At 34.6% G+C, this 21,643-nt stretch overlaps 1 protein-coding gene across 3 annotated transcripts in view; it reads right to left on the bottom strand.

Annotated features, from left to right (window-relative positions):
• Positions 1–10,828: 10,828 nt before the first annotated feature.
• PCDH7 (protocadherin 7) overlaps positions 10,829–21,643 on the bottom strand; it is a 410,607-nt gene continuing 399,792 nt past the window's right edge. The window contains exon 4 of one of the 3 annotated variants that reach the window (XM_032632757.1): positions 10,829–12,714. In XM_032632757.1, coding sequence (XP_032488648.1) covers positions 12,338–12,714 — 377 coding nt within the window. In that variant the 3' untranslated portion in view covers positions 10,829–12,337. The remainder of the gene's footprint in view (positions 12,715–21,643) is intronic. The other 2 variants (XM_032632755.1, XM_032632756.1) reach the window with 2 other exon arrangements.

Here is a 21,643-nt window from a genome sequence, read left to right as displayed (position 1 = left end):
AACAAGCTAAATCATTTTCTGTTTTGGGTTCTCCTCTGAATTGGAGAGAGGGTCAAATTGGCCCAACATGAGTTACCCAACACCAGGCCAGGGGAAAATGGAAACCCTTAGCTGCAAACAACTGGCAAAGAAAAACTGAGGTGATTTTACCAAAAGAAGGTGGAAAGAGTGCTTGGTTGGTGAAAAGGGCAGATGCACACCAATAGTGATGTATCAAAATAATGTGGAAGAAAGATTAAATAATACACAGTGTGGGTATAAAGAATGGAACTAAGAGGTAGAGCTGTATGATAGGATGTAGGGATGCCTGCCCCTCCTCTTTATTGTGCTCTGGAAATATGGGACACTTGAAGGTACAACCTCTGATTTCTTTATTTTCTTACCTTTAATGTTTAACATTGCTGTTCACTGTGCTTGGAATATTTATTTTCCTCTTATTGTCTAATTCCTCTTTATCTTTCCAGGTTAAACTTTAATGAGCCTCCATTTTCAGCCTCTCCAGCTGCCCCAGCCAGATCAGCCTTTTTATGTTCTAAGAACTATAGATATGTATTTCCTTACTGTGAAACTTATTTTTGCATTTAGTATTACCAATGTTCCAACTAACATGTTCCTTAAATTCATGGAGCATGTCTTCTTCAACTTTGGCATTAAGCAGAGTTACAAATATTTGTTGAAATATATGTGGTATGATGCCTGTAGCTTCCTTCTGCCACTAAAAGCAGCAGATTCAGGAATTTCCTTCTGGTTTGGTTATCATCTTTGCCTTCATCTCACCCTGCACTCAACCGATTGCAGAAGAATGACCAGAAAACAACCAATAGGATGACCATCAACTTATGAGCTCAATCATTCTGCCTAACTCAGTCAGATTGTAACAGAACTGAGACTGAAGTATGCTAATTGAATTATATTTAAATAGCCACATGTGGATAGTGGCTACCATATTGGACAGAGTATGTCTAAAAAGTACAATTATTGGCCACAGCAGCAAAAATGGCAGCAGAGGCAGAGATGAGCTAAGTCACAGCTTTGGTTAAGAATGGATAAGGGGATCCATGGCAGTCAGGAGATGAATGTAAGTGTTGAAACTGGGTTGTATAATGAATAACAAGTCAGTTCCCTGAGAGACAGGGCTTCAGCTCTAAGATGGACCCTAAACTTTCTTATTTCTCACAACTACTGGAACAACCTGAAAATCTCTCAGCTCTTGGAAACAGAATGACACTAAATAATTCAATCCCAATATTAGGATTTTTTTTTTCTCAGGAAGGGAGATGAGAACAACTTTTGGGTGGTTCATCCCTTTCTTACCTTTACCCCCATTACACTTACTCCCTATCCTTCCACTCTCCACCCCCAAAACACCTGCATACCCTTCCTTCTCTATCATTTCCCCATCCTGAATCTCTTCCAGTTCTTCAAACTTTCATGCTCTCTCAGACCCCCTGTCCTTTATACACAGTTCACGCCTCATCCCCATCCATCCTCATTCCTGATCTTGGATACCTCTTTGAGTAGCTATTCCTACTGCAAAAGTCTAAGACAGATGCCTCACAAGCTATCCTAAACAACTTAGTTTCTCATCTTTGACCATACCAAGTTCTTTTCAGTTTCAATGTTGTTTTTCTCTGGCTATCTCCATGTATTTTATAACTCTATAAGAGAAAAGACCTTCTATTACTTGCTCATTGTACCCCAAATATCCATCACTGTGTTTGATATACCTCATATTATTTTGTTAAGTTAATAAATTACACCCACATTTTCTGGATGAAATGCACAATGTTAAAAAGTTCAGGGGGGAAACGATATACGAGCAATTTTTCTGCAAGAATATGATACATTTTTAAAAATGTTATTCTGAGTTAAGTTATCCTTATGGACTGGAAAATAAGGAGAAATACCTTTAAAAGTCAGAATGACAATGACCAGTTTAATAGACAATTTTCCAGAAGTTTTTTCCCTCCACAATTGGAGAAGACTGAGAAATGCCATCACATCTTCGAGAACCTGTTATTGAAATGCACTTTCTAATTGGGATCTTAGCCTAGAAATTATGCTACGCTCCACACAGTTATAACCAAAACTTACGCATTGGTTAAAACTGAATTGACTTACAGCTAAGATATAAATTTAGAACTAAGAGGAACATCTAGACATTCCGAGATAGTAGTTGACCACGGTGTGAGTGAAATAAATATGTTCCACTTGGTTCCTCTATGCTAGTTATTTGAAATGTGTGTGGAAGCAGTGACACTTCTGCGAATTCTTTGCCATGGTGTTGTGAGGGATCAAGTAGTGCAGAGGTCAAGGCATTATTTTCATGAGTCCAGTGAAAGCAAGCAAGGCAGATGCCATTTCCAAATTAACTTCTGGTAATTTGGCTACAATCCACTATCCTGAGCAATCTTTTTATATTTGTAATTCAGGTTGATATTAAACCTGAGTATATCTTTCTGTTTACATATCTTCCTGCCCTTCTTGAAGAGTTAAAGTATAAATTGGTGCCTTCATCTCCACTGAAGCACCAGAGCAATGCATGATTCTTTTTCATTGTTGGGTCTGGTTACAATAGAGTGAAGATTATTTTTCCACCTGTGACACTGTCATTATAATCGTCTGACATATTTATAGTCAAGTGGGAGTGTTTCTCTGAAGACTTAGAGCCTTTAAACCTGAGGATAACAAAATGCTGGCTATGAAACACATATAAATCCTAAGCAGAGAAAAAAATCAAATCACCTGTTTTACTATTTGTTTTCATCTAATAAAGAAACGAGCCTGGAGTATTCCAGGCAATTTAAGGAAAGAAGTCGACAGGCAGTATACTAGATATCTCGTTATGCATCCCAGTAATTGACATAGCAGAAGCATAGCTCAAATACTACAAAAAAAGACAGTTCACTGAAGGATCAGTTTCTTTGGATTAGGGCTATATTGCTTACCCTGTTCACCCTCTCTTTGCCAATAACATCTATAGCTTTGAAGCGTTTCCCAGTATGGTAGCATTTTCATTTGCCCTTTTTATTTCTTAAACCATGTATGGACTGACAGTACCCATTGTTATGACTGAAAATTTATCTTTTCTTTTCTTCAGTTACGTTGCCAGATTAATTCAGTCAATAAGAACGTCGATTGTTTCTAGTCTAGGCATAGATTAAAAAATTTTTTTTTTATTTATTTATTTTTGCGATACCCGAGCCTCTCACTGCTGTGGCCTCTCCCATTGCGGACCACAGGCTCTGGATGCACAGGCTCAGTGGCCAGGGCTCACGGGCCCAGCCGCTCCGCGGCATGTGGGATCTACATGGACCGGGGCACGAACCCGTGTCCCCTGCATCGGCAGGCGGACTCTCAACCACTGCGCCACCAGGGAAGCCCTAGGCATAGATTTTTATGGTAGCTTTTTCAATAGCTTCATTTCTGGAGGTTTAACAAAATCAACTAGTGCTGACTACTACCCAGTCAACATCTACGATAATTCCTAGATTGAAGGTTCAGAGATAGTCATATTAGAAAATGTATATTGAAATAATACAATTTACAAGATGAAACACTTATCCATATTTTCTATGTTGATCAAACCTTAGATAAATAGGTTCATTGTAGTTGTCGATTTTTTTATGCATGGTTATATGTTAGTTTCCTCAAAATATAAACTTCAAAGTTAATTTACAGGTTTAGCAGTGTTCATATTTAGGTTTTCTATAAAGATTATTTCCTTTACACTAGTTTGGTAACAACAATCTCTGAAGTTATTTAGCATATCATATTTGCTTTCCTGAGAGAGGAAACAGCTGATGTCAAATGTCACACTAGAATGATAATCTAAGATTTTTTTTTAAGCACAGTTTCCTTTGGGGGTATTATCAGATGAAAAGTGTTCAATGTTTTAAAATTAAATTGCTTCTCTTATTATTCCAAAGTTTATTCACTCAACCACAGATAATTTTAGGATACTTCAAAATGTTCACTTTTTTTATTGTTAATGTAAAACATATTCATGTATGTAATTTGGAAAACATAAAAAAGAACTAAAAAAACCCCACCTCACTCCAAAAATGCCATTACATTCATCACTGTATTTCTTATTTTTATTTTACATATGTCATGCTCTAAATATAAAACTTCATACTATTTGTTACTCAACATAAATAAACTGCATACATAAAATAATCAGCCCTTATCTGTGAAATTTAAATCAAAGTATGTTTAAAGCTTTTGATCCAATGAAAAAAAGGAAGTCTTCTACCTCTAAACCAAACTGGGAACTTCCAGTATAAGACACTCTTTTTATCTTTCTTCTGAAATGGACAACGATGATGCCTGCATTGAGAAGATTATGAGTTCTTTTCCAGATGCCTGAGGATCTGTTGTACATCAACCTGCATCTCTTAAGGAGTCTACCTATTGTGATCTAGGGATGAGATTTTTACATATCTGGTCAATGGGAAGAAATGATCCTGATAACCAGGGTAATCACATAGTCTAAAATTTGAGGGCGGTTATTAGTGACTTTGCTGGATAAAGCCATATATTAACACTGTCCATATCAGACAGGGGCATCCTTAAGTAAGGTGTAAGAAAAGGAATTTTAGTGATGAATTCTGAAATTAATCTCAGCTGAAGCCGTTTTTGGTATACCAGGGTGAGGAAACTGTAATTCACTGGTCAAATCCAGCCCAATGCTTTTGTATGTCTCCTCAGCTAAAAATGTTATTTATGCATTTAAATGGTTGAAAAAAAAAAAGAACAGGCATTTGTTTTCTCTCTTCTCATACAAATACCTACACAATATCCTTGATTTTGATTCTTAAATTGCAAAGCCTAAAATATTTGCTATCTAGCCCTTTATAGAAAGTCTGTGTATGCTGGTATCTTCTAGTCCAATCATTCACATTGTTTAAGACTTTGCTTCTTATCCAAATCTCTGATTTGGTTTTTCTCATAGCTGAACTAAAATACGGACCTCTGTAAAAAAGAAAAAAATCCCTTTGGACTCCAGAAAATATAATTGCTCACACAATAGATGGATAAATACTGATTTACAAAATGAACATTTTATTCTATTAAATTCAGCTTCAACTGAGAATTATCACTGAAAACTATTTATGCTGAAAGATTACTTTGATGTCATATTAATAAAACTCAAAACTTTAAAAATTTTCATAGAATACCTGAATCTCTAGAAACTTAGTGGATCACAAATTTCAGTTTAAGAAACACTATTCTAGTATATTCCAACTGTACCCTAGGGTCTGGAAAAACATTCAAGTAAGTGTTTCTCTCCTAAAGGCAGGTTTTAAAATTATAAGTAAATGACCTAGCCATCTACTTACTTTACTTTACTTTTTTTTCTAGTATTTTTTGCCCTTACTTCCTTTTCATAAATGTATTATAAAATGGTTTAAATACATGGTCAAATTTTTATAACAAGCCATAAAACTATAATAAAAATATTTGATGTACTATTGCATAAAAAACACTTGGAAAAAAAACTGACATTATCCTATCAAGTTACTACTAATTTTGCTAAGTCTGGGATGTTGTAATATACTTTCCATTAAATTACCAAAATAAAACATCTTGTTTCTATCTCTTTCTTTAGACTGCTCATTCAGGCGTTTATTTTAATAGACTATTTTTTTTTCAATTCGGCACTTTAACATTTTTATTTTTCAAAACCCATTCTAATCTTTAAGATTATATCTGCATTTCTCTGTTGACCTCATGCACCTTTCTTATGACCTTTTCGGTGATACATCATTTGAATCATAACTTTTAACAGAAAAAAATAAAACTGAATATCACAAGTGAACTATAATTTTTGTCAGGCATCATCTGAGAATGTTGGGGGTAAATTTTGCATTTATGAACAACTGAGCAACTTCTACATCTTTCCACAGGAAGTTCAGTAAAAAGACATAATTATTTCTTTGTGGGTCACACATATTAAATTCAACCAATGAGTACAATTTACATTTAACTGCAGCAAGACAGGAAAAAAATGAAGTTAGGCCTAAAGGAGAGCATAAATTTTTAGCTTTTCACATTTTATGTTCATATCCTTTCCTCACTCCATGTAGCTTAGAAAATTTATACTATCTTGGTTAATCACCTTCCTCCATGCAGTTTATAAACAAGTATTAAAGTAGGGATAAAGATTTGTGTATAAAAATAAACATATATAAGTTTAGTCCCTATTCACTCTGACTTCCAAGAACTCGAGTGATATTGTAAATTTCCATTAAAATAAAGCTGATTGGGTTGCAAATCCTCTAGTCCTGGGTTAGCTACCTAACATTCTGCCACCTCCTGGGAAAACTAGCTTTGCTTCTGAAAGAGGAAAAACACAGAACAAATAAACTTCTCAGAGTATGGCAAAGGGCTCTGAGATGAGGACACAAAAAAGTTAAATATAAAGAGAAAAAATTACAAAACCAAAACTCGTGAACAGATTTCTTTATGAAATCAGTCTGTTGAAACCAAAGTAAATTTTGGGAATTCAAAATTATCTGATCAATTTTGATAGTGCTGATTTTTGGTTGTGATCATTCAAGTCCCTAAACCTAGAATGACTCGATATCCAGCCAAGGTCCACCAAAACCTCATTGCCTGATAGATTAGGCCAAGGGTATTCAGCGGGAAAATTAGGCTATGATGTGTTCAGGATTTACAATTTGCTGCCAGAAATTCCATACAAGTTACAATTACTGCCAGAGTATGTTGTGTGATGTCAAGTGAAGATAACTACCTGCCAGTCTGAGTAATTAGTGTCCCCTCCGCTCCCATTCCCAATTTAACAAATGCCTATTTTATTCAGGTAAATGGGAAGAGTTTCTTTTCCTTGTCATCTGTTAAATTATAAAAAATGTTTTCAATAAGCTAGGAGAGAGATGTTAACACTGGCAGAATTTTGTGTTCAATTTATTTTCAGTCTAAGAATAATTTAATACAAGTAAAATCTTTCATACATGGCTATTCTAATAGATTGTTCAGTTTATATCACAGGTATTATGGGAATTTTGCAATCAACCTTACAAAAACATTTGTAAACCATAATGTGTGCTGTATATGTAAGATACTGTTGTGCTAAGTCAAGCTTCTAAGTAACTAGATGGAACTCTTCAAGGAATCAGAGGTGGTAGAATAATCAAACTTAAGTCTTGGAAGCAATACACACAACTTTTGTTGACCTGCTTTATGTCTATCTACTTTCTAAAATGTATCACTGTATTTTTACATGTTTGAGATTTTAAAAAATATTTTAACCAAATGATGCAGTCTCAGGGTAAAATATATTTATTAAGTCTAAATTGAGAATTTAAAAGAAAAGTAGTGATTTTATTTTATGTTTTACTGATTTAGGTACTGAAGTTTGGGTCTCACCATTAGATGATCATAAAGCCAAATGAATGCACATATTTCTTCTATTCATTACAACTTGCAGCAGACTTTCTCATCATACTTCACCCTTAATTTCTTCTTTAGAGAAGGAGGGCTGTCAGCCAAAATCAATTTACAAAGATATATTTGATTTAAGAATGAATGTGTCATTCTATGTAAAGTATTTTGAATTTTCAACCAAGAAAGGGAAAAAAATGGTAGGGAAACTTCAAGGCAAGCATCTTCAGAATTTCTACTTTTCACATCCGTAGATTTTAGAAGTACTGTTGTGAGATGGGGCAAACATTCCTTGCAATCTATTAGCTTATATAAAAAGTATTTTCTTTCCTTTTCTAAGTCTCTGAGGTAGATTGGAGAAGAGAAGTTGCTTGTTTGAATAAATAGCAATTTAATAAACAACATAACCACTATAGTTAGGGTAATAATCTGACAAAGAAGAGTAAATGCAATAGTTTACCAAAAAAGACAGTAAATGATTGAAAACATATAAAAAGTAGAGAAAGTTCAACTAAAAAAAGTGAGTAAGGTAAAAATTCTAATTTTTGCTTCAAGTTTCTTTATATCTAACATGATATAAGTTTTTTTTTTTAGTATCTTTTTGTATTCATCATTACTTTAGATTAAAAACCAAATTTCCTTTACAGAGATACATTTTGACTTTGAATTAATTTTATCTGAAATGTAAAATGTCTCTAGATAACACCTGAAAAAAATCAATTTTTATATTACTGATGAGAAGTTCTTCCACTGTAGACTTAAGATTTCAAAGCCAGCTAGGTAAATGTCTCAGGAATTATTTTGATGAAACTGAAGAATCCAAGGTCTATTCCATTATAAGGCAAAGGAATAAACAGTTATGCCCAGTGCCTTCTAAATCAACAATTACTGCAGCATCATCTTCCTTATTCCATCTTCATTTAGCAGAAATCATACCATTTAAAATCAAACTGGTACATACATCCATTCACTTCTCGTCCAATCTAAATTGAATTACCTGTCAACAGAGAAGTACACTGACAAGTGTGAAGCCATTTGACCATGTTATATTTTAATCTGCAGAGACAAAAATGACAAGCAATTTATTTACATAAAACTGTACAAAAGCAAATTAAATTATGTAAAGTATTTCATAAATAGTTGGACTGGACGAGTGTTTACATTTTGCCATGTTTAGCATAGTTGCGTGCATAGTGACTCATAATAAACGATGATAAATTGTTCTCTGCTTCACTATCAACATCCAAGTAGCAGAACAATAGTCAATGATTAACATTACAAACGGATCGTACCACACTGAATGCAAGTGCTTTAAAATGTAGGAAAAATTGTCTGAAAGTAAACCCTAGGTAGCTGAAAAAATGATGCCTTCCTCCAGATGTTATATATACCTCTGTCCAGGTCACAACTAACAAGCTTTATGATACTCATGATCATCTTCACTCTTTTTTTTTTTCCTTAAGGACACATTGTATATTTATTACTGATACAATATACCTAAAACTACTGAGATCTTCAGATTTCTCATGCCTGTTTTAGGATAGCTGTTTGATTCTTGGCAGTTTCTTCTGGTCTCTGTGTTTTATTTTCCTATAAGACAGCTTCCTAGGGTAGCCTTTCAGCCAGACATCTTCATTACCATCTTAGTTTTCTTCCCATAAAAATAATGCCTCCCTTGTTTTCTGAAACTCAGGCAGCAGGCCAGTCAGAAACCATAATGATATCTGGAGGTTCCGAATGAGCATTAGATTTTAGACTGAAGCTACAGATGTTGTAATACACATAAATTTATATAGTCACTCAATTTATAAATGTGTCCTAATGTATAATGCATGCAAAATTCACTTGAGCTTCTTGTGTACAGAAAACAAATATGGTTTATATACTGTACAACCAAAGTGAAACAGCAGTTAAAAGAAAAATAACAACAAAAAAGAAAAAATACAAATTGTAAATCAATATTTTATCTTGCAAAATGGACTGACTTCACCCCTGATAATCTCTGTGTTACTATTACAATAAATGTTTTAGCCTTCTAGACAGAATTAAGCAGCCCATATAAATTTTGTTTTATGAATGAATGATATTGAAGACTGTTCCACTATCTGAGTTTGTCAGAAGGCAAATTTTTAATATATTATTTATTATTTTCAGAAAATAAACATGGATAAATATACAAGATCAAAAAAGGTGAGAATAGCCCATTTCCCCTCATTGTCCAAACCCAACAACCGTTTTTTTACCATAACAACAGTTATAAAAGGCACAGTTGCTTATTTTGCATTCACTCATTTATTACTTTTTTTGTTTCTTTTTATTGATTTTTTTCAAAAGCACTCTATATATGGAGTGGCACAAATTTAACCTATTCAAAATAAAAGTCATACAAACACAAAATATATTTCTGTATCATGCCAACTCATTATAATAATAAACGTTATGATAGCTAATTCTACTAGAATTACTGTAAATACAGTACACTGAAGTTTATTCTTTCATACCCATTTTAGTTCTAAAGAGGCTCACAAGTTAAATGACAATGACATGGCTGTCTTGAATGTTGTGCAGACATCATTGGGGAATGTGGATCCAATTAATCCAAAGAGCCCATATGACCCGTATTAGCTTTATAGACAACAGAAGGGTTTTAAGATAGAGTGAAATGAGCTATCTAATGTTTCAAGTGTCTCATGAAAGAAAGAAAAAAATGCATTAAAATGTTTGCTGCACACGTGTTATGCAATTGAATATTTCCTTTGTAACGTGCAAGAAAAAATATGTATACATTTCATAAGTATCTTTAGAAGCATTTTGTCTTAATAGGTACTTACAGATTATACAAGGCAGGACTGCTTTAATGCAGTTTCCTAACAAAGTACTAGAATTGTATCTTTCCATAATGTAAATAATAATCAAACATAAACATGTTCAATTATTGATATTTTAGTCCAATGTTTTTGTTTCTTCAATTACATATCTTCTTTCATCCTAACTATTACACATAAACTAACATCAAGATGAAAACTCCATTTAAGAAAGAGCATAAGGAAATGACCCCAAAAGAGTACCCCACCAAACAGAGAAGTGGTTTTCAAAGATAAGCATTTGATGACCTATAGTGAATTAACAACCTATATTCCAGGCTGCTTCATGTTGTAGTCTGAGAAATATTGCAAAGCATGAAACTATCCAGAGCTACATATTTTCTACATTTCACTACAGAGCCATCAAGGCTATGCCTTAACCAGGTTACAAACATTCAGCGATGAGACTGTTTGCTCTCTTCACCCGTTATCCCCTAGTTTGTCCCTGGATTGTCACTTTTTCTGAATGTCTCAGCTCAATTTCCAATTGTATTAAATTATCCTCTGGAGAGGAAGTGACTCAAAACCTGCATATTCTGTTTCTTTATATTACACTGAAAAAAACTGCATATTTTCTAACTTTGAGATGCGTATACCATGAGACATGTCACTGCCCAGAACTCATTTCTTTCTTGTTTACTCTGGCTTGGTTTTAGGAGATTATGTTAAATAACATTCAAATCACATTAGTGAGTAAGTCTTTTAGGGTGTCACCTTGTTTCAAAGTTGTGAGTCTCAAAATGTGCCACATTGCACAGGATTGAAAATTAATGCACTTTTGTTAACATGGAAGAGTGCACTGAACACGTAAAAATTGCACTTGGTCACTTGAAATGTGGATAAGACCAGCAAGCATAACCTGACTGTACAATGATTATAGTGAACTTAAAGACTATATGCTGATGTATCTTTCTTTCCCTACCTACCCACAAATATGATTTTAAAAAGTAAAATCTTCCCTGATAATATTTTTGAAACTAAACTTTAACCTCAACTAATTGTCTATTTTAATACCAAAAATATGTCTCATTGACTTTTCATTTTCTGAGCTTTCAAAGAAAATCCATTTTAAAAGAAAATGCACGCTTTCTGGGTATAGAGAAAATGTAAAATAAACTGGTGTTTGAGGGCTTCTGTGCGTGCCTGGGTTCAGTGACTTTTGTTACTTAATGGATTTCCACATCAAGACCAAATCTACTTCATGATTTCCCTGATCTGCTGCATGATCTTCTGCCTGGTAATGACATAATTGTTCCAGTTAGTTGATAATAGTGGTGCTGTTCTGAAAAATATATTTATAATTTTTTACAACTTATAACTAGTGTAATTGATACATGTGGTCAAGATTATGTATATACTAAGAATATTCAATACAGGTATGGGATTGAAATTGATGCTCCTGACTTGAGAAAAACAACATATGCCAATTTGGGACTGCAATCTCCAACCAGGTATTGTTTAGTTTTCAGCCTTTGTTACAATATTAAAGCTGTGATCCTCCCCCAAATGCTGCTTCTAGAGTTCCCCTCTGTAAGGACTGTACCTTTAGAAGGACTCTTATCATTTTTGAGGGATTGCCTTCCATGGTGATTAATCATTTCTGATCACACGTCTGAAATATATTTCACCTGATCTGCTTTCTTTTGATCAACCGGATGACATTCGAACTAAATCAAAGTGACTAAAATCATACTTCTGTTTAGGGATAATGAGAGTGTGCTGTGTTCTGCTAATCAGGCTTGTTACCATGAAGGAAACTTGCAACCATCTTTTTTGTTTGTTTGTTTGTTTTCTGGAGGGGGTTGGGGAAGAGAGAGAGCGAGTGTTGGGAATCAGTGAGGGGGTTAGACATGCAAGTAACAAGGATGGTTTCTACATTGTATATTACAATCAGGCTAAACAGTATCACTCACTAAAGGCCCGATCTGGAGGCAGAAGTGGCAGGCAAAGCTTTGTCTCTTTGGTAGCCCCCTCTTTTTGATTACAAGGTTTTGTTTTGTAAGGTTTGTCACCCCTTATCCTCCTTCTCATACATGAAAAAAACTTTGCTGTTGCTTCTTTATAGCCTACAGGTAAACTTCTCTTCTAGTGAGAGTATTGACAGGAGATGGCTTGTATTCCCCCGTTTTTGTAAGGGGAATATCCTCAGTGTTGGCTTCCTCATTTTTGCTGAAACTAGCTGCACTGAAGGTCTCATAGGATGAGGTCAACTTTTTGTTCAGGAGGTTTCTGTTGCGGTCGCCCATGATGGCGGCTTCGCCATTGGCCAGCTTTTCCTGGCTTCCTCTTTCATCAACAGGCATGAAAGTAGATAGTTTGGGCTGGCTCTTCTTCCTCTCTGGAGAAGTGCGGACGGGCATCCAGCAGGAGTCTGAGTGGCCATACTCATCACACTCACGGGTACACTTCCCAGTTAGGGCTACATCTGGAAGAGGTCTTGAATCTGAAATTCAAGGAGACGGAGCCATTAAAGTTGGCCATTTCTCAATAGGTTTTCCTGACCTATATAAAATTGTAGGGGATATATATATATATATATATATATATATATATATTACATTTATATAATAAATATATTACATATCTATATTTCCTTTACCATATTATTTCCCTTTTTTCAACACCCTGCTGTTCATCATCTGATAGAACAGTTTTTATTTCATATCCAATAAAGATAAGGTTTTGCAAAAACACCAAATGTTATAGAAAGAGAGGAATGGACAAACTGATAAATTTAAGTGTGTAGAACAGACAGGTATATATGCATGTGTTACAGGACAGGTACATGTGCATATTCTCAAGTAGAAATAAAGTACACATGTATATTTGTATGGGTACAAATTTTTCCACATGCATAAGGAAAGTTATTGAATCCAAAAAGATAATTTTCTGTATTTATAATTTATCCCAGAAATCGTGTACCTTTGCCAATTGGATTCCTTCCTGCTTCTACATTATTCATAGAATGCAGATATGCAAAACCTTATAGTAAAAATACATTATAAAACATCAGGGTGACTCAGAAGTAGAACCTAAATTGACAGCACATTATGTGGTTAAAAAGTAAAAAAGCAAAGTACTAGTGGGTTCCAAGTGTGAGCACACTAGCAGTATCACCACCTACCCCACTCTAGCCCACACGCTCCTGCCTCCCACCTTGTTAATGACCTAATGTGTGCTGTAGCATAGTCCGTTGAGCGTTCACATAGAAATACATCTGCCAGTGTGTTTGCTGAATGGAAATATTATATGAAATGCAATGTATTGGGTAAATCGAGTCAAAACTTCTACAATTTTGATGAAATGGCTTGTATTCTTAATTAATGATGTTGCCTAATGGAGTGGGAAATGTCTGTCTTCTATTTCTATAAAGCTAAGTTATATCATTATATGTGTCTGTCTTTGGAGAACAGTTATATATTTTCTTACTATTAAAAATATTTTTTTAACAAATTTTGTTTTGGTTTGAAAAAGAGAGTGAGAGAGAGAAAAACCTGCTTCACCTCAACAGATTCTAAGAAAACTACCTCTAGGGTTTTATTTAATAGATTTTACAGTTTCTTTTACTGCCAAAAAAAAAGAACATAATATGACTAATATGACTATGCTCCAATTTATATCATTCAGTACCATTTTATTACAAGGCTTGGGACTTAAAAGACTGACAAATTTAACCTCTGCAAATATATTCACAACCAATGAAATCAGTGAGATTTGCATATGCATCCTGGGTAGACTTGGTTTAAAATAGAATAGGGGGTTATTTAAATTATATCCAATATATTTAAACCCTCTGCTTTTGCCTCCATGCAACATCCTCTGTAGTTTGTAATGATATTCCTATTTTATTATTATTTGTATAAAGATATTTTTAGAATTTTTATCCTGCCAAAACTCTTAAATCAAGGCAGTCCAATACTGCATGCCATTTTTTTTCTATAGTGATGGGTGGATAACTGAAATATTGACATTTGTCAACTCATTGATTTTTGAACCACTGTGACCTGAGATTTTTATGCTGTGTGCTCAGAGTTCAGCAAGGAAATCCCATTATTCTTCATAGGAAATCTAGAATTACTTTTCTCTTTTCCAAAGGTAAATTGCAAAGATAATTATTTATTGTAGTTGCATATGCTGCTATTTGACTTTTAAGTGAGCAGATCCTATTAATTTTATCATCAAAAAATAAAGCACTTTTCTATTTATCTTTTTGTGCTAAATTCCCTCTGTCTCTCAAACACAAATTTTAGATGCATTTTAAAAATCAAACTATTGACAAATTTTGTGAATGGTTTTTGTAATCTGGTCAGTTTAAATGAGCAAATTGAGTTCTTTGGGAATATTTCTTGTCTTGGGGTACTTTGCTTATTTGAAGCTGACCTAAATTCTTTGAACAAACCAAAAAAAAAAAAAAAAGAAAGAAAGAAAGAAAACCTTATAAAAATGCAAAGTGTGAGATCAGATCTACTTTTTACTCTAAACATTCCTTTTTTTGTCACTGCTTAAATAAATTCAAGCTTTTCTTTTTTCCTTATGCCTACCGAGGACACAAGACAATAATCAGAAATTTTGCTACTGAAATAGAAAAAATCTCTACAAATGTGGTTGTCATTCCCTGCAGAACTGACCCAGAATAGTCTCCAATCATCTCTCTATATTTACTTAAGTCTCACGTAATGTGATAATTTACTTACACAATGACTTACACAGGTCGCTGCTCTTTGGGGATTAATTTGTGTTTCCTGTTTGAAATTCATAGCACCTTGTTTTTCGTTTGTTTGAGATGCATTTAGGGATAGCTCATAGAGCTACCTTAATACTTTAACATCTCTTCCCACCTGTTATACTTAACTTGTGCACCTTGAACTCCCTGTAGCTCATAAAAAAATATATATTCATTTAGATTGACTCAATTTCCAGTCAACTAGGAGTGAGATACTCTTCAATCCATTCCCTCAGCCTTTACTTCATAGTCTGGGTTATAAGCATGACTTTTGTTACTTTTTTTTTTTTTTTTTTTTTTTTTGCGGCACGCGGGCCTCTCACTGTTGTGGCCTCTCCCGTTGCGGAGCACAGGCTCCGGACGCGCAGGCTCAGCGGCCATGGCTCACGGGCCCAGCCGCTCCGCGGCATGTGGTATCTTCCCGGACCGGGGCACGAACCCGTGTCCCCTGCATCGGCAGGCGGACTCCCAACCACTGCGCCACCAGGGAAGCCCAAGCATGACTTTTAATAAGAATCTCCTGCCATTTCCAAAGTCAAAGTCTTGATTGGGGACCACAGTGGTAGTTGACAAGACTAATTGGTTGAGACATGTTGCAGTGTTTATCATCAAATTTAGAAAATAATCAAGAAAGGCTATAAGAGATTCATCACAAGCAATCAAAACTTCCAATCTTGATGACTCAAATGAATCCTCAAAGAAATGCTAATGATTAACAAACACAATTTATGTTATGATGCAATCTATTAAAGGAAGGCATGAGTGGAATAGTATTTTTCTGTGTTTCTGTATTTTCTTATTTTAATTATTCAAGTAGATATTATATATATGTTTTTTAAAAGACAAAAGTTATGTGGGGTCTTACAGAATCATCAAATGCACTTTTTTCTCTCTTTTATAAAAGATATACTCTTAAAATGTCCTGTTTGTTGTGGAATTACAGAGGCAGATCTTCCATAAATAGTAATCCTTCTTAGTCTTTCAGTCTTCCACTAAAGAAAGTGTTTTGTGATATCTAAGAACATTATTTCGCGCTTTAGTTTAGTACTCTTCCCTTTCATTTTGACCTGAGTGGAAATGGGAAATAGTTAATCAGAACTCTGTTTACTTGGTATTGAGTAAATCAATTAAAAAAGTAAAATGTTCTGTATCAAAATATAATGGTATTCTTTATCAGCATTTTCCATAACCAACTCAGTTCCTTAGAGGTTCCCCCCTACACACGCACTCAGTCATATCAAATCTTGAAAGGACTGGAAGTAGAAATCGTATTCATTAGCTCTTGTTGTTGCTTTAGCATCATTTGCAGAGTTCTCCATTTTTACCTAGTTATGCTATTTACTAGAAACGTTACATAACTTTAGAAAGTTAAAGTCCTTTCTTAGACATAAAGTTAATTTCCCTCTCGAAAGTAGACAGTTTTCAGCCATCATAATATCAAACAATGTATAACACATAAAATACTTCCCCACATTTCATCTCTTTTACTTATCACCTCAACCCAACAGCGAGGAGGATGGAAACACTGAGGGGTCCAGACTACGGAAGAGCTGAGGGCAAAGAACAAGTGTTTTGACTTTCACTTTAGTGTTTTCACTTTGACTTTAGTGTTTTCCATAATACCATATTGCTTCTTCTTAAAATGTAACAGCAAAGTTATTTAGAGGTCAATTACTGCTACCCACAGCCATAAGAAAAAGCTAGAGTCCCCAAAGAAAGAGAAAAAAAACATATCTGACGAGCACAGGAAATAGATGCCACAAAGACACAAATTTTACTACTTAATGAAAAAAATAATAATTCAACCTTTTTAAAACTATACATTTCCTAAAGTGGAGGTAATTATAACTCACTTAAGAAGTCAAGTTCTTTCTCTGAAAAGAAATGTATTTGCTCTTAAGAGGCAGGGAAATGAGTGGGTGGTGAGAAGATACTGCTGCAATGACCTCAGCAAGTAGCGACAGACAATACGTAGCATCATTAGAAATAAAAAGGAAAGCCCAGATTTACGGAGGCATTTGATGTTTCAAGAAGCTGTCCTATACAATTCAGAAGCCTTTAGAAGTATTATTATAAGAGAGCACTGGAATTGTTAAGACTCTTAAAGACAGCTCTGCACCAGTAAAGATTTTGATGGACTCCGTTATGCATTCTGCCAGAATCCTGGTCACCCATTCCTATTCCAGACCCTTGGCTTGGGGCTGAAGATAAAAGGATATTTACATTTCCTAAAAGAAGCATGAATATGTTGCATTAGTTTTTAAATATTTCTAGAGTTTTTTTTTGTTTTGTTTTGCTTTAAGCTCAGATACTTAAAGCTATATGCATCAATTGCTTATTTGTTTAATATACAAATAATTATCTGACCGTATGAAATAAATGGATTGCTAATCAATGTGTAGACTCCGAGACAGTCACATCCTTCCTGTGCACTTAGCACATTCTTAACATTATTTGACACAATTTTGCAAATAAAAAATTGTGCTATTCTCTTCTTTTGAGGAGAAAAATCACACACAGGCACCTTTTCCCTTATTCCTTTTTAAAGTACTTATTTCTCTCTTTATATGTCTTGACTTCCAGTTATCCAAAGATTTCTTTTTCTAGAGACACACCTAATTCTGGTGGAATTTGGTGGACTACAAACAACTTTTACAAAAGGATGAACAACAAATAAAGGCAGATAAAACTGTTGATTTTCCAACAAATAATTTAACATTACCTTCATTTTCTTTAGTCCAAATGAAAATATCATTTTTATTCTAATGATTCAATCAAGTGCTTTATTTTAAAATAGCTGTCAGAAAATGATTTACTTTTGCCTTACATAATAAATCTGAGAACAAATAATTACATAAATCTTTTACTGGAACATTATTATTATAGGCAATAAAATTTAGGTGTGAGGGGGCGAGATCCAAAAATTGAGTACTGAGTCAGACTTGGCTTTTTTATATAAATGGCCTAAAGATCCCCGCCTTTGATCTATTTGGGGAATTAGGGGAAGTTAAAGATAAGCACATAACAGATTATGGAGAAGATGGAAATCACTGACTCAAATAAGCAGTAGGTGATCCTCCAAATATCCCAACACTTTCTGGAAGAAGGGGAAATTTATAGTTTTGCAAGTAAGTGTTATCCAGCGTTACTACAAGGGGGTTAAGATTTCTACATTGTATTCTAATTTATCATGAAATCACTTGATTCAACTGAATTAGAAGAGAATAAAGATCGCTTATCCAACCAACCCTTACTTCACTCTCAATTATACCTCTCCTGAGTGCTTCTCTCAAGACAGAGTGGAACTTGTGAAAAGAACAGGAGATTAGGAGTCCCAGCAGTGCTGAGTGTGATTCTGATCCCATTATGTATAAATTGTGTGACTTTGGATATAATTTCTTTGAGCCTCAAGTTCCTCATATGTGAAGTAATAATACCTACTCCCCATGTATTATGGGGATAAATGAGTTAATGTATATAAAGTTTATATCATGGTGTCTGGTGCCTTGTAGATTTTAGGTAAATAGTAGGTCACAGCCCCTGGAGAGATTTAAAGAAGTATAGGTTTTGTTTTTTTTTTTTCCTCTCTGCCGTCTTCCCTGAATGAATGGGTATTAAGGGAAAAGGCTCCATAACCAGGATCCCTGAACTCAAATCCTAACTTTGTCACTTAATAAGTATGTAAATTTAAACAAGTTACTTGATTCATTTAAATTTCCTCATCTTTATAAAGAGCATAAGAATGAATTAACTTCTTAGGATTATTATGAAGATTTAATGTGTTAATAAAGGTAAAGTATTTGTAATAATTCTTGACACACAGTGGGCCCTCAGTAAATATTAGAAACTTCAGGTGCACAATCCCTTATCTGCAACTCAGTCCTCAAAATAGCTTTGAAAACCAAAAGCTTTTTTTTTTTCCATAAATTTACAACAAACCTGACTTTCAGTACAAGGTTATTTTTCACCTTTATTTATCTCACATAGTGTGAATATTTATATGTTTTCCGGGAGAAACAGTGTTTAATTAAGGACACTGTCTAAGACTCTTTGATCTTTAAAATTATATACATGCATGATATTACCTTTTCTAATATATGAAAGATTTAATTTTTAAGATTTATTTGTTTCCAAGGGTTTCAGATAACTTACTGTGGACCTAGTAACAATCATCAGTCAAAAGGGCATGTATTTGGAGTTTCTTTTCCAATAGTACTCATGGATTTATGCTGATAGAGTCTGCAGTATGCCAGAGCTACCACCTACTTAGGAAAATACAGTGGTCACTGGTTACTCTATATCAGATGTTCCCCTTAACACTTCTTTATTAAGACTTTGGCAGTGAAGATTTATTCAGAATGTGTCATTATAGTTGCTCAAAACTGAAGGGCAAATGCTCTATTAGTTGCAATTATCTTTACAACCTAAACAGATCAACCTCACAATTAATCACTTTCATTTGAAAGAGACTTGCCCCTAAGATGTTGGGCTGTTATCTTGCTTTGCCTGCATGGGCCACAACATAAAAAAAAAAAAGAGCTCCATTTTAATGACATGTTAAAAATTAGCAATAAGCTAAGACTAAGAGGTTGAAAATCAAGAAAAGACAACAAAAAGCGGTTGTACATGCGGTACACCGTTCAGAGATCAAAAACAATGAGACATAAAAGCCATCTAGCATACAAACTATGCAGACTTTATGATGTATGTACGTGCTTGTTTTAAGTTGCAAAATAAGGCCAGACATTCCTCTCATCTTCCTATACACAACCCTTTGGAGTGTGACATCACTGCCCCTACTGTCGAGATTCTATTTCCACAGCCCTTGAAGCTGGGCTAGCTTTGACAACTGGAGTGATACTGTACAATTTCCAGGAGAGGTCTCAAGAGTCCTAGCAGCTTCTGCTTTTGCCCTTGGAAGACGCCATCTCCATTCTGACAGAAAGCGTGATCTAGCCTCTTTGAAGATGAAACATTTATTGAGAGACAGACTAAGTTACCTCAGTTGGCCCAGTGGAGCCTACCCCCAGCGAAGCCCCCAAGTGAATGCAGCCACATGAGTGATCCAGGCAAAACTTGCAAAAGAAGCAATAGTCAATCCACAGAAGTGTAAAAGTAATCAATCTTTGTTGTTTGAAGCTCATAAGTTATGCTTGTTTGTTTGATTTTGTCTCTTTAGGGGGTGGGGAGAGTTCCTTGAGGCAGCAATAAGTCACTGAGATCATGATCATGGACATACTATATTATCTGCAGTAAATCAAAAAACACCCTGAGATATGGCAAAAATATATTCTACTTCTTTTATGTCTTCTTATCATGGGCAACAAACTGACCAATATTATGGAAAGCATAAACATTTTCAGGGCTGTAAGCACATTTAATCAGTAGTTCAAGCAGAGGTCTTCCATAGAAAGCTCTGGAAATTTTGGTCCTGTAATTACAGGATTTCACTGCATTTTTCACCTAACAGTGCTCTAGTTCGGGCTGACATGCCAAGACAATATTAAAATGTTTAAACAGGTTTGAAAGCATCAGCAACTTTTCTCTGTACCTTAGGCTAAACTCAGTTAAACAGCAATTGAATGTATCTCAAGAAGCATTTACTGCCCTGAGGCTTAGACCACTGTCATTCTGAATGTGGTATTAGCATATACAGTGGAGACTGCAAGCCAAGTCTCAAGCAGTCCTGCTGAATCAACTCAAACATGATTCTGCTGGTTGGTACATGAAAACTGCACTACAGCAGAAAAATATATGGTGGCTGCTGGAGAGTGATCTATTTATGCACATCAGAGCTGGGGCTTCACTTTGATTTCCCTATTCACATATGCAAAATTAGAGGTGGTGGAGGTTAAGGGAGTATTAAGGGAGGAGAGTGAAAGGAGAGGAATTAAATGCTGGAAATGAGAAGATGCTCCAAAATTGATCAGAAGAGTTTATAAAACCCAGAATGACATTGGGGACACTATTACACAAGTTAGCAGTTGATCATCCCACTGAAAATAGACCAAATTCTGGTTGTGTGGGTCATTTATGTTTATTTTTCCACTGCAATAATCAAAGCTTTCATGATTTTTCTTCTGGTCTCTTGGGTTTCCTTAAATTAGAAATTATTTGCTTTGGGTGTCATAGACTAATAATCTGATGAAAAGTGTTAAGTATTGCCTCCCTCCATAAAGCATGTTCCCATAAAATCCACATAAAATTTCAGTGGGGTTCAAGATATCAGAGTAAGGGTTTCAGCATCCTGGTGGATGGAAGAAAGAAGGGTGCATTTTTATACTGATACCTTTTTTCATTTGAGTTTAAATCACTGGTTAAGAAATATTTAACAAATCAACATTCATCCTTGAAATATAGAAATTTACATGTGGTAAATAAATTGCCATTCAAACAGTGACAGAATGATTTAAAATAAACAAACAAAAAAACAAATTCTGAAACACGTATTTAGAAGTAAGGAAAATAATTTAGATTTGATTATGTTAATATTGTACGTAGTTCATTTAAATGCCTAAATCTAAAAACCCCCAACAAGTTATAAGGCTTTGTATTAATAGCAGATTCATACTTGTGGGTGGATTTTACGGATTGCTGATCACTAACTTGAAATGTATTTTCTTTCCTAGAATCTACATCCAACATTTAC

This window comes from Phocoena sinus, chromosome 5 (genome assembly GCF_008692025.1).
Source record: "Phocoena sinus isolate mPhoSin1 chromosome 5, mPhoSin1.pri, whole genome shotgun sequence".
NCBI lineage: Eukaryota > Metazoa > Chordata > Mammalia > Artiodactyla > Phocoenidae > Phocoena > Phocoena sinus.
This window is presented reverse-complemented; position numbering and strand designations above follow the sequence as displayed.